General features: G+C 45.2%; 1 protein-coding gene across 50 annotated transcripts in view; it reads left to right on the top strand.

Annotated features, from left to right (window-relative positions):
* TRIP12 (thyroid hormone receptor interactor 12) overlaps positions 1-22,767 on the top strand; it is a 152,575-nt gene extending 129,808 nt beyond the window's left edge. For 26 of the 50 annotated variants that reach the window (XM_085000617.1, XM_021075098.2, XM_021075096.2 and 23 more), the window contains 16 exons: positions 1,502-1,659; positions 2,083-2,156; positions 2,239-2,438; positions 3,043-3,170; positions 4,542-4,693; positions 5,379-5,521; positions 6,867-7,023; positions 8,219-8,317; positions 14,445-14,559; positions 14,839-14,993; positions 16,236-16,400; positions 17,126-17,290; positions 19,179-19,292; positions 20,776-20,870; positions 21,384-21,487; positions 22,220-22,767. In XM_085000617.1, coding sequence (XP_084856743.1) covers positions 1,502-1,659; positions 2,083-2,156; positions 2,239-2,438; positions 3,043-3,170; positions 4,542-4,693; positions 5,379-5,521; positions 6,867-7,023; positions 8,219-8,317; positions 14,445-14,559; positions 14,839-14,993; positions 16,236-16,400; positions 17,126-17,290; positions 19,179-19,292; positions 20,776-20,870; positions 21,384-21,487; positions 22,220-22,416 — 2,221 coding nt within the window. In that variant the 3' untranslated portion in view covers positions 22,417-22,767. Of the gene's footprint in view, positions 1-1,486; positions 1,660-2,082; positions 2,157-2,238; positions 2,439-3,042; positions 3,171-4,541; positions 4,694-5,378; positions 5,522-6,866; positions 7,024-8,218; positions 8,318-14,444; positions 14,560-14,838; positions 14,994-16,235; positions 16,401-17,125; positions 17,291-19,178; positions 19,293-20,775; positions 20,871-21,383; positions 21,488-22,219 lie in introns of all 50 variants that reach the window. The other 24 variants (XM_021075097.2, XM_021075093.2, XM_085000627.1 and 21 more) reach the window with 1 other exon arrangement.
* Positions 22,768-26,215: the final 3,448 nt, after the last annotated feature.

Genomic DNA, 26,215 nt, shown 5'->3' with positions numbered 1-26,215 from the left:
ATCCAGTGACTGTGTTGCCAAGTTGTAATAGGCTCGTTTCCTTAAATTGATATTCTTTGATAAAGCTTTTCTCTAAGAATTTGGTCTCTATGGGTAATAAATTATATACATTCTGTGCAGTCATGTAATTTCATATGCGATCTAAGCGGTTATAACTTTGCATTTTGTTGAATTTTTAGCAAATGTTTATTTTTTTTCCCCGTAATATAGTCATTTTACAGGACTCTGTGAAGAGTTCGTTAAGTTCATTGTTGTGTTCTTACAGGATGTTATAAGCTTCTTGGAATATTATGACTAGCAGCCTAGACAATAAAAAATTAGTTTGGTTTTAAAAAACACAATTTGGGGGAGTTCACATTGTGGCTCAGTGGAAACGAACCCATCTAAGATCCATGAGGATGCGAGTTTGATCCCTGGCCCCACTCAGTGGGTTAAGGATCCCGCATTGCTGTGAGCTGTGGTTTAGGTCCCAGACACGGCTCAGATCTGGTGTTGCTGTGCCTATAGTGTAGGCCAGCAGCTGCAGCTCCGATTCAACCCCTAGCCTGGGAACTTCCACATGCCACACCTATGACCCTTTAAAAACAAAAACACAATTTGGCGTGTTTTAAAGACCTTTAATATTTTGATTGAATTAAAACTGCATTTATTGAATAATGAATGAAGTGATCAATCAGTGTGGACTAGGTGTTTTTCTGCTTCAAAGTTTAATTTAGAGAGCGGTATTTAGTTTTGATGATTATACTGTCCTAGATGATTTTATAAAATAAGGGGATACTTCCAACTATGTTTGAGAAAACCATGAGATTTTTCATTTTAATCTAAATTTGTGTAAAATAGGCAGTTTTACATATGTATCTATCAGTATAATATGCTTTCTCATCCCCCCGTTTGTATGTTTTATGGAACTTTGTAGATAACTGCATCTTAAACTTGTCTGTATCTTACTGTTGCCAGCTCTTTTCAGAAATGAGCGATTAAATATCATTACCAGGTCTAGACTGGTATAGCTATTAAGCTGCTTCATTCAAAAGACTCTAGCAATGATAAATTTCAAGTACTTTTGTAGCTATAATTTTTGAAAGCAAAAGAGAAGGTTTATTGTTTCCTTTTAAATAAGTAGAATTTAGAAGGCAGTGGTGAAATATTGAAGAAGTGAGCATGCTCAGATGTTTCTGGAATTTTTATTCTGGGGTAATAATTAAATCTTGATGAGGTATTTCTGTTCATAAGGATGTATGATGAGAGAGATCGAATGTTGACGCAGTGTTTTCATATGCATGCATACACATCCTTTTGTGTCTTATTTTATCATGACTTTTACTAAGTAACTTGAAATTGCTGGCTTTTCTATTTACATAACTGGTTAAGTGCTACTTTGTGCCTCAAGAAAATGCAGACTTTATATTATCTTGCTTTTATTGTAATTAATGTATATTGATTTTGAAAATAATAGAATAACTTTTTTTTCACAAATTATCTGGAGCTTTTCTCTCAACAGAGGATCACAGGCTTTAAAATTTTTCAACACTCATCAGTTAAAATGCCAGTTACAAAGACACCCAGACTGTGCCAATGTGAAGCAGTGGAAGGGCGGACCTGTCAAGATTGACCCCCTGGCTTTGGTACAAGCTATCGAGAGATACCTTGTCGTTAGAGGTACTTTCTATAAGTGTCTGTGATGTGGTTTTTTTTGTACTTTGGGGATGCTATTAATGTTGAGGGGTATATAAATTATTTCCCTGTTAATTGCTGCTTCTGTCAAACCTAGCAGCAGAACTTGCGTTCTTGTCACTTATTCTACATGTGGTATGTAGCAGTGTCTTAAACTTCGTAGCGATTGACTGCTGGCTTCGGTGATGAGTTAATATATCCTGTTGGAATCTAATAGAAATGATCATTTTCTTGGATCTTTCTACTTTGTAGACCAAAGTGTAACACACATGTTTTTCTAGAAATATGTTGGATGAAAATGTGATACATACATTTTTCTAGGAATGCGTTAGTTTCGCCAGTGTATACAGGCGTTCTCTTTTGTCACATGAGATTGCCAGGAGTGTAACAGACTTCTTGGGCCCTCAGGGTATGGACGAGTAAGAGAAGATGATGAAGACAGTGACGATGACGGCTCCGACGAGGAAATTGATGAGTCTTTGGTAAGGTGCTGTTCCCACCATGTTTTAATGCATAGCGTGCAGGCCCTAGAGCTTAAATGGGATTTTCTTTTCCTTTATGTAGGCTGCTCAGTTCTTAAATTCAGGAAATGTAAGACACAGGCTACAGTTTTACATCGGAGAACATTTGCTGCCATATAACATGACTGTGTACCAGGCAGTCCGGCAATTCAGTATACAGGCTGAAGATGAGAGGGAATCCACGGACGATGAGAGCAATCCTCTAGGAAGAGCTGGTATCTGGACGAAAACTCACACAATCTGGCAAGTCTGAAAATGATTTGGTTTGGTTTTTGACCAGTGGGGATACTGTGTATGTGTTCTGGAATTCCTATTACTGGCTGGCTTGTATAAGGACCCTGAATTTTATCTTTTATTATTAAAAGCCAGTTGAAATGTTGCGTCGTGTGAGTGTATCTTGCTTCTTCGTTAAGTCTACGTAATGTTTGTGCAATGAATGACCGTGATTTGCGTCTGCCTTTTCAGTAGCTTCATTTCAAGTCCTTAAATAAGACAAACTGTCTCCCTAATAAGGTGGTGTTCCTTTTGATCATAGGAAGTCTGGCATCTCTAAAGCCCTTAGAGGCATTTGGGTGCAGCTTCTTGCATTGGTTTAATTTAGAGAGAGCGATCCTTCTCCGGGCCACCCCCTGGCTTTTCTCAGATGGCCTCTCTTAGGGTCGTGGTCTCTAGGTGGTCTCTTCTAGCAAACTGTACCATCGGTAATTCTCCAAATCCACAGCTAGAGTGAGCGAGGATGGGCCTTAGAGAACTGTTCTGGCAACTCTGTGGTGGCTGTGGCTGTGCCCTGGAGAATAGTTTGCAGCTTTGATGTCTGCTTTTGACTGACATATCTCTATGACTTTAGGTACAAACCTGTGAGAGAGGATGAAGAAAGTAATAAAGACTGTGTTGGTGGTAAAAGAGGAAGAGCCCAAACAGCTCCAACAAAAACGTCCCCTAGAAATGCAAAAAAGCATGATGAGCTATGGAATGGTAAGCTGAGCTCCAGCTGTAAGCTGATCTCCAGCGGGGAGAGCAGGCTGCCCTGGGGCAGTGTTCTTGCTGTGTTCAAACTTTTAAAGGCAGGGGTTTGTACCTAGTAGTGAAATCTTTTAATATAATTTATAAAAATAATAAGTTACTACAAACCTCTGGTTGTTTTTAATTGAACCCTTGACTTTAATGTCCAGAAATTGAAACATTAATTATCTGCAAAATTAAACTTAGAAAGGAAATTGGGGAAAACGTATGTTCTTTCCATGAAGAACCTGTATTTTCATAAAAGCTAAAACCGATTTCCTTAGTAGAACATATTCACTAAAGAAGAGACCGGACATTAGCAGGTTGGCCTTGAAGTTTTACTATTACCAATTACAGTAGAATGAGCTGACAATTCTAGATGAAATAAAAAGTTTTGCCAGTAATATGATTACGGAAAGTAGTAGCACCTCCCAGTTGACTTACCTTCCTTTGTAGTATTTCCTTGCAGTATAATCTTGCTCATTTCCTGCCCCCTCTTTTTTATGTGATGGTAACAGTGCCTTAACATTAAGCTGCCCTCCTTGGGGACCAGTCCCTATCAGAGATTTTCAAACACTGGTGGTGGTGATGAAATCTCCCCTAGTCCACAGAAATGAGGGCAGTGTAGCAATTTTGCTTTTCACAAAGCTAAGTTCTATATAAAAGAGTCTTTATTTTGAGATATTTGTTTCTGTTATGGAAAATTACCCTTTTACTTGGTGATAGTCGTATGATTTTTAACTTCTTTGCTTGGTAAAAGTAAATGATGACAGTAGCAACCCCCCACCCCCTTTTTTTTAAAGCTCTTACTTTGTGAAATATAAGAACAAAGGAATCGGAGATCCTACTTGCAGACTGTCACAGTCTATCATATCCTAAGCCTTGGATTAAATAACCAGATCTTTTGTTTTGTTTTGTTTTGTTTTTAAGCAGACTTACAACTTTAGGTTCTTTTTCTGTCTTATATGCCCATTTTAAGCTAGCTGTCAAAAACCCAGGAAATTTCTGTATAACAGTGAACTTAAATTTAAACATTTTGTCTTTATTCTTCTCTGGCCCTTTTATTATTAGCTCTTTTCTGGTATAAAGGAGAAATGCGCAGGAGTCCGTTTTTCTCCTTTACAGTGTATAGGCACGGGGAGGAAGTGACGTTTTCACAAGCCTGGATGCTTTATCCGTATGTGAGTTGGGGCGTGTTGAAGCTTTCAGTACTCTAGTAGGACACCAAGCATTAAATCTTAACCCCTTGTGGTTGCTATTTGAGGCGTGCTGGGTGCCACCGGCTCCACTGGCTTTGCCTTTCTCATGTTGATCAACACTTAACCTTGACCGTTTGCCCTCTAGACGGAGTGTGCCCATCAGTATCAAATCCTCTAGAAGTTTACCTCATCCCCGCGCCACCTGAAAATATCACTTTTGAAGACCCGTCATTAGACGTGATTCTTCTTCTAAGAGTGTTACATGCCATCAGTCGATACTGGTACTACTTGTATGATGTGAGTAACGCTGACCTGGTGTGGTGTTCGCTATACGTTGTCTCATCGTTTTCTGTCCAGCGCGTGATCCGTTTCCTGTTGGCCTAGAAACAGAAGCAGTGACTCAGCTGAGCAGTGGGGATCCCGCCCCAGTGACATCCCGAGGCGTGTACTCATCGCCGGGAACTGCTCCCCCACTTGTTTTTCTGGCCTTTTTTCCTCGATTAGTTCTCTAGGCAGACTTGTAAGATACTAATATGCTCTAGCTGTAATTTAGAAAAGGAAGCTATAGCATGCAAATTGAACATGAGTTTATTATAGTTAAAAAATCTTGAGGTGTATTTAACTAGAAGTTAATTTATTCCCGGTGTATGTTAACTAGCTCAGGGGAAAGTTGAATGCTGCCTTTGGTGCTTCGTGCTGTCGGGAAGGATGAAGGCGTGGCCTTGGGGGCCACACGAGTTGCTCCGTCGAGTTCGTACCCTGGCGTGGGGGGGGGGGGGTCGGGTGTTTGAGCCTTGCCTTGTGACGTGGCCTTTGGGGCGGCTGTATGAGAACCTGCAGGTCGGAAACCAGCGGGGAGGTCTGGGTGCCCTGCGTACTTATTTGGGAACGAAGGAAGAGACAATGAATATAATCCTGCTGTTTTACCACATAATAGACCTTTTTCTTTTTCTTTTTTTTTTTTTTTTTAAACATTTTACAGAATGCCATGTGCAAGGAGATTATCCCAACTAGTGAATTTATTAACAGTAAGTTGACAGCAAAAGCAAATAGGCAACTTCAAGATCCTTTAGTAATCATGACAGGAAACATCCCAACGTGGCTCACTGAACTGGGAAAAACCTGGTAAGACATCTGCTTCCGTAACGGTGGCCTCGGGAGAGTTGTCACTGTGTTGGTTTTTATATATTTTGTTACAGAAACGTAGTGTTTACTGAACCCATGTGTTTAGTTACCATGGTCATTTTTGATCACAGCTTGCTTAATAGTGTAACTTAGGCATCCAGGTCGACTGAGGTGAGCAGGGCCGGTACTAGGTGTGCCTGATGACGCGTGTCTGTAAACATGAGATAGGAAGGTGCACGAGGACATTTGTCTGGGGAGATTGAGTCCTCTTCCATCAGAAAGTTGGACTCCAGGCATTTCCATCGTGGCGCACCGGAAACGAATCTGACTAGTATCCTGGAGGATGCGTGTTCGATCCCGGGCCTCGCTCAGTGGGTTAAGGATCTGGCATTGCTGTGGGCTGTGGTGTAGGTCACAGACGTGGCTCGGATCCCGCATTGCTGTGGTGTAGGCCGGCGGCTGTAGCTCCGACTTGACCCCTAGCCTGGGAACTTCCATATGCTATGGGTGCGGCCCCAAAAAGCCAAAAAAAAAAAAAAAAAAACCCAAACCAAAAAAAGGACTCCAGTGGTGGAGTTGGTTGATTCTCTGAGCCTTTTTGGGGCCAGACCTACATTCTCAGAGACTGTAGAACTGTACTCATGAATACAGTAGCCACAGGGCACGCGTGGCTGTATTCTACTTTTAGATGAATTAAAATGAAAGACGATTAGAAATTGGGTTTTTAGTCACACTACCCACATCCTCACGGGCTACCTGATCAGACAGAATAGGTATTTAATGTTTGGATCAAAGAGGAAGTGCCCTCGGCGGCTCTGTGTCAAGAACTGCCGAACCAAGAATGCCAACATCGCGAGGCAGCAGGGCCTGTGTTACTGCAGAGTTTATTCTTAAAAAGTAAGCAGCTGCCCTTTGGCAGTTTTGAATGACTTAATAGACACCAAAACTAAGAGGAAAGTCATGAAATTGGTAATACCATTGCATGTGTGTATGTGGAACGGGGTGGGTTGGCTGTCTGGTGAACTGGTGATTGTATCTTAAAATTGAGCCTTCATTAGTCGTGTCATACTTAGTAACGGTCTTTGAGTAGATTAAAATGATCTTGGCTAGACTTGATTTTAGCGGTTGAATTTCAGCTTTCATGGTGAATTTAATGCACTATTACTTGACCACTTAGAAATTTCAGGCAAGAATTAGGAAAACTTCAAAGTTACTTTGCGTAGACCATTTTCATTGGTTATACTTTATAATTCTATAACGTATCAAAAGTCATTTCTAGGTTGGGGGGTTTTGATGGTTTCTGATTATAATTCAGATAATGAATTTATATTGCATCTTTTTACAGCCCATTTTTCTTCCCTTTCGATACCCGGCAAATGCTTTTTTACGTAACTGCATTTGATCGGGATCGAGCAATGCAGAGATTACTTGATACCAACCCAGAAATCAACCAGTCTGATTCTCAAGATAGCAGAGTTGCACCTAGATTGGATAGAAAAAAAGTAAGTTTCTCCCCAAAGTATTATTTAGCTTTTCAAATGAATGGGAAAACTGAAAGTGTGGAGCATCTCATTATCCCCGTTTGGTTTAGAGGCTTATCTTTGTCAGTCATCTCTTTTTATCATTCGTACTATCTTCCTATCAGTTTCGTAGAATCTGTTGAAATTCTTCTTTATCCTCCAGTAAGTGTCCTTTCTCCCCAGTTTCTGTAACGGTTTTTACAACTGTTTTTTTCTTTTAGTCTCCATAATTCTTGGGGCAAGAAAGAGTCTTGTCTTCTTTTACTGAGGCTTCCCTCCTTTTCTTGCTAAATTAGGGACTCAAACTATATCTCCCTTTTGTAATTGGTCCCTTTTGCAGTAGGTAGAATTGATCAAATCCACTTCATTCCTTTAGCCAACCACTCCAGTTAGAAGAGTGAACCTAAATCCTTGATGTGGTTCCTGCTTCTGGACCAGTCAGCCCTTGTTGCTGACTTACCTTCTTGTGCTTCTAATCTTGGTCCCTCGTTTTTTAGCTCTGAACCACCCAGCCCTAGGCCCTTTCCCTCTGCCACCAGTCTTGCACTTCTGATACTGCACTGCCTTTTCCGTAGGACTGCTGTGTTCATCTGCCTTTTTCCTACCCAGGATTCTTATTCAATTCTGTCTTCCTAAAAAAAAGTGTATCTCCAAAGGTCTCATGAAAGTCACTAGTAATGACATAGAAAGGGAAATTGGGAGGAATGAGAAGCAAAACAAAACCCATTGTACTGAAATCCTATCTTTAAAAACAAAGTGTGAGTAGAATTTGGAGATCCACCAAGACCGTCTCAGGCCATGAGTCTCATTGGGAGATGTTGGCGGTAGTGCTTGTAGGAGCTCAGGTCAGAGCCAGTAGGTTTCCAGCCCACCTGTCACCTCTGCACCTATTTCTCCGTCATCTAACTGTGAATGTACCCGGTGAGATTTCATGAAGCCACAGCCCTGAATGGCATTGTTGGGCAAGGTGACGGAGAGCCTTTCTTTTCCAGCTTTTGCATGTTCTGAATTTGCCGTAGGCTCAAGGTAATGACTGCACCGTGTCTAGCTCTTTTTCATGTACACTAGGATGCTGTCAGTGTTTGTAAACAATTGAATTGGTTTGGTTTGGTTTGGTTTTGCACTGAGGGAAATGCTACCGGATTAGTAAGGTTTCCTCACATTTGTACCTTTGCAGCGTACTGTGAACCGAGAGGAGCTGTTGAAACAAGCAGAGTCTGTGATGCAGGATCTTGGCAGCTCCCGGGCCATGTTGGAAATCCAGTATGAAAATGAGGTGAGCTTATCCGTGACAGCTTTTAACTTGCTTTGTACTCTTGATAAGATGACGCTAGAGGAGTTCCCGTCGTGGCGCAGTGGTTAACGAATCCAACTAGGAACCATGAGGTTGCGGGTTCGATCCCTGCCCTTGCTCAGTGGGTTAAGGATCCGGCGTTGCCTTGAGCTGTGGAGTGGGTCGCAGACTCGGCTCGGATCCCGAGTTGCTGTGGTTGCTCTGGTGTAGGCTGGCAGCTGCAGCTCCGATTTAACCCCTAGCTCGGGAACCTCCATATGCCGCGGGAGCAGCCCAAGAAATGGCAAAAAGACAAAAAAAAAAAAAAAAAAAAAAGGAAAAAAAGACACTAGAGTTTGTTGGTCCTATGAAATCCTGAGATAATTGGGAAATTTGTCTCAGAACTTGAGATTTGCTCTTGATGTCTCTTTAATGATTTGTTCTAAATTCTCCATTTTTCGAGGTTAAATTGTATAATAAAAGGTGGTTTTTTCCCTGGCATAAGAGCAGGTATTTGTGTAATCTTTAGGTTGACGAAGTGAAAAGTTTTTAAACATAATTTTCAAAATGTTTGAACTGCTTTTTTAAAAAAATCAGTTTACTGAGATACGACTTCTGTGTAATCAGTGCACATATACTTTTGAGAGATGTGTGCAGTCTGAAACCACTACCACATCAATATAAAAAAAATCCCATCACTATGGAAAGTCCTTTTAGACCACGTTGCAGTCAGTCCCCAGCCTTCCTCACCAGCCTCCAGCAGCCACTGATCTGTTTTCTGTGCTTGCAGTTTTGTCTTTTTTAGCATCGTAGCAAATGGAATCATGCAGGATGTAGCCGTCTGTGTTACTCTGCTTTGACCTAGTTTAATGCTTTTGAGTTTCGTCCATGGTGTTGCCTGTATCAGTTTCCTTTCGTTACTCAGTAAAATTGTACTCGTCTGTTATACGGACACACATACCATCAGGTATTTATCTGGTCATCAGTCGATGCGTGTTTGAGGTGTTGACACTTGTTTTCCAGTAGGAATGATGCTGCTCTGAACCTCTGTGTACACGTTTGTGTAGACATTTATTTTTACTCCTCTCGGGTAAAATACTTCAGGGTTGAATTGCTGAGTCAGTGGGTAAGGTCTATTTTGACTTGACAACGAAACACCAAACTGTTTTTCAAAGTAGCTGCCCCCAAGACTTCTGAGACTCTTGTGGACTTAATGCTTCCAAATATCCCAGTATGCTGATTATTTATTTAAAGTAGCCAATAACTCTGCCTCTGAGTTTTCTCATCTGTGAAATATGGGAGTGGTTCAACCTCAGGGTTGTGACTGAGTTCATGCTGTGAAGATTTGGGCTGGTGCTGGGTCAGGGTAAGGACTGTGTAGATGCAGCAGTTTAGTCTGCAGTGCTACCTACAGTTAACCAGGTACTTCTCATCATGACTGGAGGTTTCCCTCATTTTCTCAAGCCTTGTCTCCACACTGAGAACTTTGAGGAGTTCCCTCTGTGGCTCGAGTGGGTTAAAAATCTGACTGCAGTTTGGGTGGCTGTGGAGGTGCAGGTTTCACCCCCAGCCCAGCACACTGGGTTAAAGGATCCGGCCTGACCTCAGCCGTGGCTCACATTCAGTCCCTGGCGGGAACTTTCATGCGCAGCGTGTTTGGGCCATTAACAAAAAAGAAGAAAGAACTTGGAAAAGTTCCCGTATTCAGTCATCAGCTTTCGCATTTTCGGTGGCCGTGTGCTGGGAGGTAGACGGTGTGCTAGGATCCAGGCTGCGCCAGGGTTCCTGTCCTCAGAGGGCTCCGGCATAGTCGGGGAGACCCAGGACACAGCATGAATGGGTGTGGCAGGCGAGTGGTTTAGGTACCAAGGGAATGAGCCTTTCAGACGGAGCACAGGCGGCCGTGAGGAGAGGCCAGCCCTGGAGTGAGACCTTCCTGCGAGAGGGGGAGAGGTAACCATGTGGCCTGGACACAGGATCAGTGGCGAACCGGATCCTGGAGGGAAGGAACCGGAGGTGTTGGGAGGGAGCGCCTGACTGCTGGGATAAGACATTTGGGTCTTCTGAATCCACCTCAATCATGTCTGATGCTCAGAGGATACAGTTTACATGCCCGGTTTCTTTTCTTTCTTTTTTTTTTTTTTTTTTCCTTTCTTTTTAACAGCCACACCCAAAGCATATGGAGGTTTCTGGGCTAGGAGTTAAATCAGAGCTGCAGCCGCTGGCCTACATCACAAGCCACAGCAGTGCCAGATCCCAGCCGCATCTGTGACCTACACCACAGCCCACTGCAACACTGCATCCTTAACCCACTGAGCAAGGCCAGGGATCAAACCCACATCCTCATGGATACTAGTCGGGTTTTTAATCCATTGAGCCACAGTGGGAACTCATAAAGCTATGAGACCTTTGCTCTGGCTGACTTAGTCTCCTTGGTTATTTAAACATGCTTTTTCTACTTTTTTCAGTCCAACATATTTTTCTCTTTTCTCTCTTATCCTTCATGCCTCTGTTCAAATTGTATCTTACACGAAACCCAGACAAGTTCAGAAGAGTATCACACTGCTTGGTCCACAGATCAGGATTGAAGTGTTGATACAGAAGTCACAGTTTTATCATCTTCATTGATGAGTCTTAGCCGATGACTTTGGAAAAGATACCACGAGCCGACCTGATTGGGGAAGCAGGGTTGGAAGGAGTGCTGGCCTCATATATGCTTAGGGCCTCAGGTTGTAAACCAGAATCAACCATATAGTGAGCTGTATTCAACCATATATATTCAACCATATAGTGCTGCTGTTAGGAAGACTTTGTAACTAGCTCGAGAAGAATCCTAGTCCAGAGACGTCAGGACTGAATGGCCTCCATACGTGATTCCCAGGGAAGGCTAAGCAGCCTCTGGGCTCAGAGAACCACCCAAGCAAGCCCCAGGGTTCGGGCTGCAAATGATCCAGCCTCCAGGATGCTGAACGGTTAGGAGCATGGACTCTGGAGCCTGGTGCTGCCACCTGCTCGCTGTGTGAAGTTGGGCATCTTATGTAAACTCAGTGCTGTGCCAGCAAAGGGCGCAATAAGTGTACACTCCCTCATTTCTGTTGTTAGAATGCCTAATTGGGCCAAAGCACAACATTATCTGTCACACAGTATTTTCTATTATGTAAGTGTTACTAGCTTTTGAAAGAAAAAACTTTCAAATAAGAAAAAGTTTCAAATAAGACAAGTTATCAAACTTTTTCATTTTTCGGTGTTTTTGTTTCTAGAGCTTTAATGCTTTTTCTTCCTGTCAGGGAGGGAGACGTTTTCCTCTCCCTTCTAGGTTCTTCTGGCTGGTCTAAGAATGAAATTGACATGAGACAGCTTAACAGGAAAAAATCAGAGACCTAGCAAGTCTCCAAAATAGCCAGAGCCCTCCTCTTAAATACCATCCTCAGCCCAAGACAAAAGACGATGTTGGGGTAGCGGTTTGGGACTTCCAGGGGAGAAAGGCAGTTCTCATGGGGACGGAAGAGCAGATGATCGGTAAATAGGTATTTGCGGGGCCAGGCAGAGAGAGTGGGACACAGGGTGGACTCTGATCTCTAGGCCCTGTTTTCCCCCAGATAGCTCTGTTCCAGGAACAGCCGCTTTCTCTCAGTGCTTTTAGGCAGTTAGGAGTAAGTTTTTTTTTTTTTTTTTTTTTTTTTTTTTGTCTTTTTGCCATTTTTTGGGCCGCTCCCGCGGCATGTGGAGGTTCCCAGGCTAGGGGTTGAATCGGAGCTGTAGCTGCCGGCCTGCGCCAGAGCCATAGCAACATGGGATCCAAGCCATGTCTGCAACCTACACCACAGCTCACGGCAACGCCGGATCCTTAACCCACTGAGCAAGGGCAGGGATCGAACCTGCAACCTCATGGTTCCTAGTCGGATTCGTTAACCACTGCGCCACAACGGGAACTCCAGGAGTAAGTTTTTTCTGAGTCTTACAGGCCTTGGCTTTTTTTCAGCTGGGAATAATCTGCATGCCAAAAAAACAAAAACAAAAAAACACTTGGAGGTGGTGCATTTTGTACCCCTGCATTCCTTTAAAAACAAGTGAACCTATCTTTTCAGTGGAGTGAGCTGGGTAGAATAAAGATCCGTGAAAAAATCAAGTTGACCTACAGGGTTGCTGGCCAGCCCGGGGCAGGGGTGACTTCCCAGAGCAGGTGTGTGCTGGTCCCTCTGCCCTCAAAGACTTGCTGTGATAAAAGTGTATCCAGTGCCAGTTAATATTTTATGTTAAGTCTGTTTTACCTTCAGAAATAAGTATTTGGATGAAAGGGGGGGGGGGAACAGGTTGATCTGATCTATGACTTCTCCTTAGCCTGGGATAGGTATGCCGAAAGGAGACAGGCTTAACTGGCTTTAGAGCACCATCTGGTGGACACCAGGTGTTACTGCAGTTTTTTCTTTGCTTCCTTCAGTGCTCAGTGGAGAACAAAAAAGTCCTCCCTGTCATGGAGCTTTGGGGAGGCTGATACACACACACACACACACACACACACACACACACACACACACACACGCACGCACGCACGCACTCAGGTACGTGTATGTGTTACGATGTGTGCTGAAGAAAACTAAAGCCAAATAAAAAGAGCCTGCTGGGGAAGGGGATAGGGTGGTGTAAGCAACAGTCCTTATTATCTGGGGCAAAGACTCTCTCTTAGCCAAAGAAAAGAGAAGCAAAAGCCCTGGGGCAGAATTCCCGGCCCGTTGAAGGGTGACAGGGCTAGAAGCGGGAGTCAGGATCCCGGGCGGGCCGAGCCGAGAACTTGGGCCCTCGCTCCTGTCGGGGAGCCCAGGAGGGGGTGGAGGAGTGCTGTGAGGACGGGGAGGCCGGGAGGCGGGGAGAACGCGCCTGCAGAGAGGCCCCCCGCCCTGGGCCGACAGAGATGCTGCCGTGAGCACTTCAGAAGGTACTTGGAGGGGGCGGGCTCACGGTGTTTAACAGCGGGTTGTCAGGTGGGGCAGAAGGAAGAGAAGGGCCGCGGATGGCTCCGCAGGCTGTGCCAGCGCCAGTGCCAGTGCCAGCTGTGGGATTCCAGCAGACGCCGAGCTGGGTCAGGAAAGCGTCACCAGGTCCAAACAGGTCACTGTCGGGAAAGTGACAGTTAACCATTTGCTAGATGACGCCTAATCTTTTAAGCTCGAGGGGGTGCCTTTTTTTTTTTTTTTTTTTTTTAAGGGTAACTGATAATGGCGAAGTAATGCCTGTTACTTGCACGTAACCACCAAGTGGCATGAAACACAGCCTTCCTGACGGGGCAGAGGTTCGATGAAGCTGATACGCTATGGTATTAACAGGTCGTGAGCTGCGGGTCTAATTTACGGTGTGATTGGCAGAACTTGAAGGCATGACCAGGTTGTGAGCACTGCCCAGGGTCACTTGCCTCACGGAGGAGGGGTTTGCTGCAGGGCTGTGCTGTCCTTCGTCTTTGGAGCTTGTTTAAAACCACCAGTGCCCAGGCTGTAAACCAGACCTAGCAAATGAGAATCTTCCAGACGTGCCCACCCGCTCACATGCCCTGTGGTAAAAGCCTCTGGCGATTCCAGGGCACCATGGGTCTGAAGAAGCCCTGGCACTCTCTCTGGGGCTGAGTCAGCCCTGTGCTTGCCGGTGTGTGTTCAGACCTTCCTTTTTTGTGTTGTAGTCAATCAGCCTCTGTTGAGTGGCCGCTGTGTGCCCAGGTGCTGTAAAATGTAAGTTCTAGAAAAGGAGCAGAGTCACTGTTTGGGCAGAGGAGTGGCTGCTCCTGAGGAGAGGACACTCGAGTCGGTTTTAGGGCAGCAGTTCGCCCAACAGAGAACGAGAAAGGGATCCATTTCCACGCGGTGCTGTCTGTGGCCTGAGGGCAAGGGCTCTTAGCAGTATGCAAGCTTCAGCCAGATGACTGAAGGGCGGCGCTAGGGAGTAGGAAGTGGAGGAGGGTTCCCGGGGACCAGGACTGAGGGAGGACAGTCGGGACAGTTTGGGACGTCCCCTCTGATACAGCCCCATAAACAGTTGCCTTAGGGTCTGCATTGCCAAAAGGCTGGCAGGTTTAAAAGCAAACAAACAAACAAAAGCCCAAATTCTGAAATTTCAGTTGTTCTCTTTCGTTCCCCTGCAGGTTGGCACAGGGCTTGGGCCTACACTGGAGTTTTATGCACTTGTATCTCAGGAACTACAGAGAGCTGACCTGGGTCTCTGGAGAGGTGAAGAAGTAACTCTTAGCAATCCAAAAGGTAAGGTAACCTGTGAATTCAGACCAGAGCGAGGGGCCGGAGAAGCCATTAACTATGTTTAACTTGGAGTAGAGGGCCGGGCGCTCTGGCTTAATTCTTTTCCCCTTTGTTTTCTCCTGTATCACATGAGCGAGGCCCCTCCGGTTCCAGAGGGCTTCATTCTGTGGTCTGCTTTCTGGTTTTGTGATTATTGAATTTCTGAAATGTTCTTAGTTACTGGGTGTTGTCTTCTTTTGGAAAAAACAGCACCTAAAGTTTGGCGATTTACTCATTTTCCAGGAAGCCAAGAAGGGACCAAGTATATTCAAAACCTCCAAGGCCTGTTTGCACTTCCCTTTGGTAGAACAGCTAAGCCAGCTCATATCGCAAAGGTTAAGATGAAGTTTCGCTTCTTAGGAAAATTAATGGCCAAGGCTATCATGGATTTCAGATTGGTAAGTTTAGAATTACTTGCGTTTTCCACAGTTGTTTTGTCCCTGTGTTCTCTGACATCACCAAAATCCCCCGCACTTGACACTGTTTTAAAACAGTGCTTCCTAAGCCTTAATGTGAAGGTTTTGAATTGCTTGGAAAATTGTTTAACAAGTCAGTTTTTTGATTCAGCAGTTCATGGATCAGGCCCCCGTTTCCACATTTTCTTAGCAGCAGCAGCCAGGTGAAGCCCAAGGGCCAGTCTGTGGACCATTCCTTCAGGAGCAAGGCTTCAGAGAATCAGGCAACATTCGAGGTGGTGTTAGGTATAGGTTTTTGGTTCATCAGGAAAGCATGAGCAGGTAGCTAAACTGTAGTAGATTTCCATTAGAAGCAGGAGTGAAAGTAACCCGAGAAGTTAGTAGTAGTCACAGAGATTTGAATATTTCTGGACTTTTTTTTCTTTTCTCTTATTTTCTGAGATACTTTGTCAGTGTGTGTAAGACATTTTCATCTTACATGTCAAATTCACAAGCTTACAATTTTGCTATAGCTGAAAAATGGGCTGTTAATCAGTTACTTTAGAGGTTCCATTTTTCAACTTTAATTAATTGGTTCTTTTAAATTCTTGCTTCTGAATATGTAATAATATAGACTAAAGTAGAATTAAGTTCACTTGGTCCAAATAGAGTGAGATTTCCTCTAAATATCTCTTGGTGTTGAGGTCCTTTTTTTTTTTCCGGTCTTTTTGTCCTTTTAGGGCTACGCCAGTAGTTCCCAGGTTAGGGGTCTCATCAGAGCTGTTGCTGCCTGCCACAGCCACAGCAACACCAGATCCAAGCCTCATCTGAGGCCTACACCACAGCTCACAGCAGTGCCAGATCCTTAACCCACTGAGTGAGGCCAGGGATCGGAACCCGAAACCTCATGATTCCTAGTCAGATTCCTTTCCACTACGCCACAACCGGAACTCTGAGGTCCTTTCGGTGAATGTATATCCGTCATTGAAAACTTCCTTTTTAGGGTCAGTTCTTAAATAGGAATCTTCAGTGTTCTACATTTTCCAGTGTCAAGGCCCCAAGTTAAGTTTAAATGGGGACAATTTCTTCTTACGAGTGACTCAGTCCCCAAATTTTTTTTTTTTTTTTTTTTTCTCCTTGGGATACCTTGACCCTTTAAGATGACCTCTTGAGGTGTCACTTGAAGAATTGAGGCAGTTCTGGAAGCTTAATGTGACTGTTGAAATGCTTGGCCTCCCCTCGCAGGTGGACCTTCCCCTGGGCTTACCTTTTTATAAGTGGATGCTCCGGCAAGAAACTTCGCTGACGTCACACGATTTGTTTGACGTTGACCCGGTTGTAGCCAGATCCGTGTATCACCTAGAAGACATTGTCAGACAGAAGAAAAGACTTGAACAAGATAAATCCCAGGTGGGCTTAGAAGATGAGGAGACAGTTAAGCAGATCAGTTTCTTACTATAGAAAGATGAGGTCTTTGTTAAGTGATTTGTATTTGGCCCAGTTATTATTTTATACTGGAAAAATTTAGTTTTTATTATAGTAACTGAAACGTGATTTTACAGTGAGTGAGATGACCTATAGTAACCGCAGGTGATGAAAAAACAGCTGGATTAGAATAAAATATACCCCTAATTGAAACCATAGGGCTCTTGTTTATTACTCTTTAGATGGACATCATGTATCTGGGCAGATACTGTCTCATACGAGTTCTTTTAATAAGCAATTAAATCAATAAGGCCTTTTTGGGACAGATTGATTTTTCCAGAAAGATGGCTTAATTTAGGAACCATCCGTTTGTTTCTAGAGAGGTCTCAGATATTTTAAAGGTCACGCATGGTAGGTGCCACGGTTTCTTGGTAACGTCTTTGCTAGATCTCAGGGGTAACCTTGAGCTTTATATCATTAATGCATATTTTTATATATCAACAAAACTAAATCATTTGATTCAGTGTGACAGTAGGAGTGGTTCTGTATCTGACATTGGAAGAAGACAAAGTTGAATTTTAAAAGGGGGCGTAGAGTCAGACATTTTATACCAGGGCAGTTGTAAAATGGGAGTTTATTGCAACACCAACATAAAACTTGGGAGAATTACATTGTTTGACAAACACCTCCTCCCACCTCTTTTTTTAAAGACCAAAGAGAGTCTACAGTATGCATTGGAAACCCTGACCATGAACGGTTGCTCAGTGGAGGATCTAGGGCTGGACTTCACACTGCCAGGATTCCCCAACATCGAACTGAAGAAGGGCGGCAAGGACATACCCGTTACCATCCACAACTTAGAGGAGTATCTCAGAGTACGTAGCGCCGCGTGTCCGGGGGAGGAAGGCGGCTTGGCCTGGGGCGGGGCGGGAAGTGCCTGGGCCGGCTTCAGACAGCAGCACGCCCCCTGGCGACCTTGGAGGCCCGGCCTCACTGCACGGAGTCCCTCTTCCAGGCCTTAGGTTCTGTCTGCTCTTATTTCCCCGTGTCTGATAGAACCTCGAACCTTGAATGCTGTCTAATAACATCACGTGCTCTTCATTTAAGAAGAAATCAGCGGAAAGGAGCCATCACTTGGGTTCTCACTAAACTGCATCCCCACCTTTCTATCAAGCCACCTCATGACCTAATTGCCTTTAATGCTCCTGTGTACACATGCGTGCACGCCTGCCATAATTCTTGACCATGTTTGTTAAATTAAGGAAAAACAAGTTTGTATTGAATATATTCAATTATAAATATTGAATATAAATTATATATGTATAAATATAGGCTGCACCTGTGGCATGTGGACGTTCCAAGGCCGGGGATCGAACCTGTGCCCCAGCAGTGAAACTCTGGATCCTTAATCCACTGTGCCACAACGGAACTCTGCTAATTTATTTTGAATTACAAGCTAGATAAGTCTATTGATTATCATACTTATGGAACTTTCTTTTAGCTTATTCCTGACCTTGAAAGGAAAGACCACTGAGTTCAAGACAAAACGCCACCTAGACCTAGGCCTGAGTTTTTCAGTAACTTTGGGGTTTCGTGGGATTTTTTGGGTTTTGTTTGTTTTTATGTCTTTTGTCTTTTTAGGGCTGCACCCGCAGCATAGGAAAGTTCCCAGGCTAGGGGTCGAATCAGAGCTGGAGCTGCCGGCCTGCAACACAGCCACAGCAACATCAGATTCGAGGCTGCGTCTGCAGCCTACGCCACAGCTTGTGGCAGTGCCAGATCCTTAACCCACTGAGCGAGGCCAGGGATCAAACCCGCAGCCTCATGGATACTAGCCGGATTCATTTCCACTGCACCACAACGGGAACTCCTTACTGTGGGGTTTTAGATAGAGCCCCTGAAGAATGTCAGCTCCAGTGGGTTCATCAGTTTGAGGGAGATGATTGCACAGGACCTCTGCATTCGGTCTCGCTCACAGTTCTCTGATTCGCAAGTCACCCCCTAATCGCCGGTAGGACTACACTCTCATACTTCCTGCTCTGAGAAAGCTGGCCTTTCATCTTACTAGTAAATGCTACATTAACCCCAGGTTAAGGTTGTCTGAAAATAATTTGTAATAGTATCTGTTTTTCTAGCAGCCAAACACTGTTGTTTTCATTTTTATCTGAATGGGTTCTCTCTTTCTGAATCCAGGGGGTTCGCCGGAGTCACTGGTGACTGGGAACTGTTGGCCCAGTCACAGATGCTTTCTGTTACCCTTCAGTTTCCTGTGACTGCATTCCCGAGTTGGCCTTTTTCTAGGCAGAGGCACATACCGCAGAGAGAGAGGGTTCTAAGAGCTTTTAACAGGATTTAGAACTAAACGTTGTACATTAAAACTAAAAATACTTAACAGTTGGTAATTGGGACTCTTGAAACGTCTTTAATTCTCAATAACATTTTATCCTCTTGGGAAATCTCATCTGCTTCTCATCTGGTAAGGCCGCGTATACCTCTATACCATAGGTATTTTATGTAAGCAAATTTTTTAAACCCACTCCGTAGAAATGCACATGGCGTTTTTTACATTTTCTTATTGGCCAGACCCTGAATTAGAAGTTGAGCTGTCTAATCTTTCACTCATGCAGTTTCCTGGGAGATGTTTTAAAGACTTGATTGGTTTTTGAGTGATCAGGAAGGTGCTTCACTGTACTTTGCCAAATATGAAGTAAGAAAGAGACGTGAAATTTTGTCACCGCTTTTAAAAGACTTTTCCTTTTGCAGCTGGTTATATTCTGGGCACTGAATGAAGGCGTTTCCAGGCAGTTCGATTCATTCAGAGATGGCTTCGAGTCAGTCTTCCCGCTCAGTCACCTGCAGTACTTCTATCCCGAAGAGGTGAGCGGCTCGCGTGTAAAGGAGGTGGTCCCTCTCCCGTGCTGCCCCTGTGACCGTCTCAGCGCCCTTGAGTCACACCCCGTGTCCAGCTGACAGCAATGTGGTGGATGAGTATTAAATGTCGTAGAGATAGTTGGGATCCATGTGATGTAGTCGTGATGTAAACAGAGAGTGGGATCCGTGTGCCACTGAGCCAGCGTAGCCTCCTTGTCCTCGGCGGCAAGCAGGAGTTGGGTTTCCATACGGCGGAGGCCGGGCAAGGAAAGCTCATGGCCCGTCGTAAGGACAGTGATGCTGGGGAGGTCACCTGCAACATGGATTGAAGTTTTAAGTCAATGTTGCGGATTTTCTAATTGACAATCGAAAGAACTCATGAGACGGGAATAAATGAGGTTATATATGCGTAGGTTTTTTCCCCAGTCATCTTTACTCAAGATGCAACAAGAATCTCAAAGCCCCCTCACGGAGAGGTCTGGAAGGTGTTAGCTCTCCCCAGGCGGGAAGGCTCTGTGTCATTTTTGAGTACCAGCTTTAGACTCTGCCTTTATTCCTGGCTGAATCTGGGAAGTTGTAAATGACTTGGCTTTTTCGTCTCTTTGATTTGCTGCTTATGGTGTACCTGGCACCTGTGGGCACTGAGGGCCACCTGGAATTGAAAAGTCTTGCTTTTGGAATTGGATCCTGGTCCCCACTGCTTGTGTGACCTTAACCAAGGTTTTGTATCTGATCTGACTGGCTCGTTCGTAAATTTGGGATAACCTCTGTCTTCTCCAACAAGACACATAAAGAACCTGGCACTGAGTGACACAGAGTGGAGGGCAGGCTTCACGTACCAAGTGGATCTCCTCAGAGTGTGCGAGTCGTGCCACAGACGGGCAGTCAGCCAGGGAGAGGATGGCCGAATTGGGGCCTGACGTTAGTTTTTCCAAGGACACGCAGGCATTTCTTGCTTTCTGATACAATGGCCAGCTTGGCTCCACACAACCCAGACAACCACGTGGCACACAAGTGTGACCACCTTCCCACCTGCTGGGTCTTAATTCTCCGCGTCTCTCTCCAACTCGGTATTCTCTCTCAGCTTCTGGTGTTGTGTGCCCTTGTGTTTCTAAAGCCAGGATTTATAAAAAAAATCTTCCTGGTTAGAGGTAGATGATCACGTTAAAGCCTCCAAAGAAATGAGGAGAATTAGGAAAACTTAAACCAGGGTTGGTCCCAGGTATGTTTTGTGTCAGATTAAAGGCGCCTCTAGAACCTAGTCCCTGCAGAGGGGCAGGGCACCTCTTACTGTGCAGCTGAAGAGGAGACTGAACCGCTGACGATATTAGAAGAGCACCTTGTAGAAAGAGTACGAAGCGGAAGTTTCCAGGCTGCTGGAGACCTTTATGTCGGCCTGCGCATGCCACACAACACGACACGTGGCCTGCATTTTCTCTGGGTTGTGTAACCATGTCCGTAGTCATTTGTCGCCCTTGTTTCCACACAGCTGGACCAGCTCCTGTGTGGCAGTAAAGCGGACACCTGGGATGCCAAGACTCTGATGGAGTGCTGCAGGCCGGACCACGGCTACACGCACGACAGGTGAGCCCTGGGCTCTGCTGCTGCTTCCGCCCGCTGCTCAGGAATTTGCTGATACGGGTGTGCACTCTCTCTCTCTCCCTCACACACACACACACACACACACACACACACACACACACACTCTTACACACACAGAGACCATTGAGAACTTCGTCTACCTATTAAAGGAGGCTTTCTGATATTTTGGCTTTATTTCTCTCAAGACTGCAAAGGACTTTTGTTCTTGTTTGTTTTTTTGCCCCAAATATTTCTGTGAAAATCGGCAGTGGGGGGAAAGGTCGGGAATCCAGGGTGACCCCATTACCCATTTTTATGTAAAGGGAAAACATCTCTACAATTCTAGATAAGTCCTACAACAGTACTCATTCCGTTTGAATTTCAACTATAACAACAAACAAATTTGGGGATTCATACGTGGTCATAGTTAAATTCGATAGTCTCTAGCTAATTGTGAGAGTCAAAGCTATCTTTTAATATGATGAAATAATTTTGGTATATTTATTTCTGTTGTAGTCGGGCTGTGAAGTTCTTGTTTGAGATTCTCAGTAGTTTTGATAATGAGCAGCAGAGGTTATTTCTCCAGTTTGTGACAGGTAGCCCGAGATTGCCTGTTGGAGGTGGGTACTCTATTAATTTATTACAGTCGTGTGTGCGTGTGTGTGTGTGTGTGTGTCTGTGTGTCTGTGTGTGTGTGTCGGGGGTGGGGGACTTCAGTGCCAGTAGCAGAATAGTCTTTGTATGACCTGTGTGCCTCTTAGTTATTCAGTATCAGGAGGTTCCTAGGTTTTCCATTTGTTTGCCCTGTAGTAAGAGATTCACTGGCTGAGCCGTTCATAGGGATTATCTTAAACACACTGAAATGGGGTGACTCGTGTACCCGCGATGCCTTTTCTCTACGTAAAATTGGACTCCTCAGGCCTTTGTATATTATAAGCTCTCAGATGAGTCAGATGCGAAGGCACTCTGAAGCCTGGTTTTGGCTGAAACGAGTCCCAGTGTGAGTTGAGTTGGCACTCTGTTTTAAAAGCATGAGCACAGCATAAAGACAGTTGCCTCCGTGTGGCCCGGTGGCTTTTGATGGTAACAGAAACAGATACCCGGTGCAAGCTGTCAGTGTATCTTGAGCGTGTGGATTTCATGGTCAAGCGAGAGCCTCCCTCCTGTGTGAGGTCGTGCTGAGCGGCAGAGCGGAGCGATGTCGCAGAAGGTCATAGATGCGAGAGGGGCCCCCTCGCCGAGCTCCCAGGCCGATGCTCGTGGCGGATGAGACTGCTTTTCCCTGGGCCGGCCGGCGGGGCCCCCGTGAGCTCACCGCGCTCCCTGGTCCTTCTTCCCTCCCTCTCAATCAGGCTTCCGGAGTTTGAATCCACCTCTGACAATTGTCCGGAAGACATTCGAATCCACGGAGAATCCAGACGACTTCCTGCCCTCTGTAATGACCTGTGTGAACTATCTCAAGTTGCCGGACTATTCGAGCATCGAGATCATGCGGGAGAAGCTGTTGATGGCGGCAAGGGAAGGGCAGCAGTCGTTCCATCTGTCCTGACCACAACGAGGAACGCAGTGTCTGCCTGTTACAGCAAAAGAGAAAAATCATGATTTCTTTTCTAAATGTATCACCTGAGTCAAGGAAACATGTTACGCCTTCTTGTTGTAGGAAAAACAGCTCGCAGATTATACAAGAGACACTTGGTTCATATTCATTCATGGCCCCATGGACTTAAAGTGATCAGGCCCTAAAACGTTGTTGTGATGAGGTTTCTTTAGCAAGTTCTTGTTTAAATTATCATTTATTTGATGAGTGAAGTTTTTAACTTGCTTTGCTGTGTGAAAATTTAAAAAAAAAAAAAAGGATGTTTTTCCAGGCTGATACAATAAATGTCGCTGTGCAGTTTAATCCTGGGCTGTGTGTATCCATCTAGCTAAGTCTGCAGTTTTGTTTCCTCCAAAGACAAGTCATGTACGTAAGTACAGAAATTCAGGCTGACGTGTATTTGACACACACAGTCTGGTGGCTTAGCTCCGTGTGCCTGTCACCCCCCGGAGTTCCCCGCCCCCTCCGTCCGTGTCTGTCTGTGCAGCCGACAGGGTCCTCTGCAGACGGCGCCCACGCCGGGACATCTGCCCGAGCCGCGGGCTTTCGCTGTTCCGCGCTCTCTCTCAAATTCAGACGAAAGTGAGAACTCATGGAGCCTCGACATACGCTGTCGATCTACATTGAGCCTTTGTACCTAAGCAGCCTTCTCCTAGAGCTTCGTCTGAAGGCGGTTGGGTATTGCCGGCCCCGCACCAGCGAGGCCCGCAGCCGCCGCCCCTGGAGCAGAGGCGGGGAGCGCGCGTTCGTTGCTGTCGTGTCTGCCGCTCGGGCCGGCCAGGATGTGTGCCTCGACGGCCAGAGCGCCTTGAATCGCTGTAGGGTTTTCAACCACCTGAGCCGTCTTCCTTCCCTGTTGGCGTAAAAAAGGACGTCCCCCTCGTTTTTTGTCCCCCGTGTCCTTGCGTCACCCCGCTCGCTCCCAGGACTCACTCGGGACAGACAGACAGCTCAGCCTTCGTCTCCGCACAGACACAAGCACCTGCGAGCAGTGCTCTGTCCAGTTGTTCTATGTGCTGATTTCTCAAATCTGCAATAATTCATCAGATTCATGTTTTTAACCTGAAAATAAATAGCGTTTGCCTCACGTTTTTGTTGACAGTTGCGGGCTGTATGCCTACCTTCAGTTGTCAGCGCGAGCGGGTCATCACGTCTCTGTGATGTGCGTGCGTCACGGCCAAGTCCGCTCTTCAGAGACTTTAGAATAGCAACTGAAGAACGTAAACATGCAGAAAGAAAACGGGAGGCGATCCCTTCCTTCCTCCGGTTCAAAACTAAGCTTCTTGCATAAATTCGAATTTCCATAACTCATCTTCCTGAAAACGAGAGATGAGGTCATTTTTTTTTTAATTGGACTTTGAGAAATCAATTTCCTTTCGCCTGTTCCAAAGTCTGGCTGAATTGATGTGCATACCGTTTGTTCCCTTCCCACTACGTGAAAGAAACTCAGTGGCTTGTCTTATTTAGGTTATTACTTTGTCGTTTTCCACTGAAATGCCTTCTAGGGAGCTTCCCTCTCACCCCCATGACCCTGGGCAGTGGGACGGAGCTGGGAGAGGAGCGTGTCTCCCGGTCTGGGCAGAGGCTCTGGCAGGCCAGCCTCCACCTCGAAATCGGAGAAGGGGTTGTGTTTCTGCAGTTCTGACGTTGCGGTTTAGTTCAGCGAAACTGGTGTTGAAGGATAAACTGTTCTGATACCTTTTTTTTTACCAAGTAAGCACAAAAGATTTTTGCGGGAACACAACATTTTGTCCTCATTTTCTAAAGGGTTCTATTGTTACAATTCAGGCATGTGTAAATGTTTCCTATCCAAATACCTGTATTTAACATTTTATCCATATCACGGCCCTGGCAGATTTGGCCTCATTGATTTCAGCATCTAACAAGTAACATTTGATGATTTTGAATCAAACTCTGGCGCTTGATTGTCTCAGAGTCAGTAGTTATCTTGTTTGAACACTTGGTCTTTAGCTTACTCTTAATTCTTGGGATCCTTGGTTAATTAGGGACAGGGAGACTTCCCATTTTAAAACAGTCTCTCTCGGCAGAAGCCTTACTATCGCATTGTAGGGAGAAATATACTCCATCTGCTCTCACTCCAGTTATGCCTTAAATTCATTTGCTTAGTTATCCTGTCAACAAGCACTGCTTTCCAAGTATGCTGCACACACAGACAGTAGGGCAGTGACTGAGCTTCTGTTGTCCTGTAGATTTTGCTGAGGTGGAGTCAGTCAGATGGGAGTCCCAGCTAACGCGGACCATGTGGCATTGTCCTTTAGACATGTACTGATGGGATCTGCCTTGTATACGAAAACATTTTAAACTGGGAAGGAAGAGTTAGTTACATGCACGCCCCTCCTCCCCATCCCCCCCCAAACTGTCGGTTCTAGGTAGTCTCGTATGGAACAGACATGGAGAGAATTCTAGATGCCTTCGCCAAACCCAGTAGGAACCATATCACATGGCTGCTCATCGGAGGTAGACTTTTCTCTTCCTGGGCTTCAGCTCTGGTTCCCTGTGTTTGTGCTGGTGGGACTTTGGTTCACCTTCGCATTCTGTACAAAAGACAGGATCCTACAGGCTCTCTTTCCTGCATGCAGCCCTCCTGGTGCGTTTGGCACATGAGATGCGAAGGAGAGGGACGGCTGGCTGCTCGCCCCGTCACTTCGTGTTCTGGAGCGACTTCTTTAGGGCCTCCCGTGCGTAAGGCTGAGGGACAGAGCCCCCCTGACTTCTGCGTCCAGGAGATTAGATTCAACTCTCGGTTTTCCACAGGAAGGATTATCACCCGCGAATTGTAAGTCTGTCTTCCCCTTTAGTTCAACAGGTGTTGAGGCTTGCTCCCGCTTCCCGTCAGTGAGTCAACTCAGGAAATGGGAATGGGGCTGAGATTCCACCGCAAATGTGATGAAAAGGGAGACTTGCTGGGCAAAGGCAGAGTCGTGCATTGGGAACCCACATCCTCGGGGGGGATTCTGGGTGCTCTTGTTGAGTCTTCAAATCGTAGCAGTGATGAAGCCTTTCATTCATTGATCTTCGGCTTTGTTTTTTTGGACCCACTTTTTTTTCCCTACTGTAACGAGCGCATTGTTTGGAAACGTCATGCTCTGTATTTCTAACTCTGAGAAATGCTTTTGTATGGGTCTTAGGTTTGACGCTGCAGGAGCTGGCATAGCCAGTAAAGGATACCCCAGTGACAGATCGCCGCAAATGCGTCCTTTGTTACCTCAAAGGGAAAAAAAACCCACAAAATCCAGACAACATAGAGCATTTGTATTTATAGGAAACGGAGGATTGGCTGTTTTCCAAGAACTTCAAGTTCATTCTACGCAAGAAAAAGTTCTTAACTCTAAAAGACTTGTTCTGCATAAAGGAGACATTCGTTAATGACGGAAGAGGTGGTTTTATTTTTACAACAAGCCTACTCTTATTACCAAACCTATAACCAGTTGCTGATCTCCTGTGTAAAGCATCTTTTTCTCTTATCTGAAACAGTGATTTATATGAACTGTTGGAATAATGGAACCTCAAACTACAGATGTGTATGTAAAATTGCATAAATGCACTGACTTCTTTCTCCCTGAATATATTTTTAATAAACAGCATTATCCTACATGGTCAGTTTTATTAAATTATGCACGACTAGAGGGTTCTTCGGAGAAGTGGCGTGCTCGCACGGGTGGCTTCTGGAAAGCTCCCTGTCGTGGTAAGTAACACAGGCCCCTTCGCCTCTTTTGGAGGCAGTGGAGGA

Source organism: Sus scrofa, chromosome 15, assembly GCF_054392235.1.
Source record: "Sus scrofa isolate SSC_HxYL_T2T_F1_AM1 chromosome 15, Sscrofa_HxYL_maternal_Yorkshire_Landrace_v2.0, whole genome shotgun sequence".
NCBI lineage: Eukaryota > Metazoa > Chordata > Mammalia > Artiodactyla > Suidae > Sus > Sus scrofa.
This window is presented reverse-complemented; position numbering and strand designations above follow the sequence as displayed.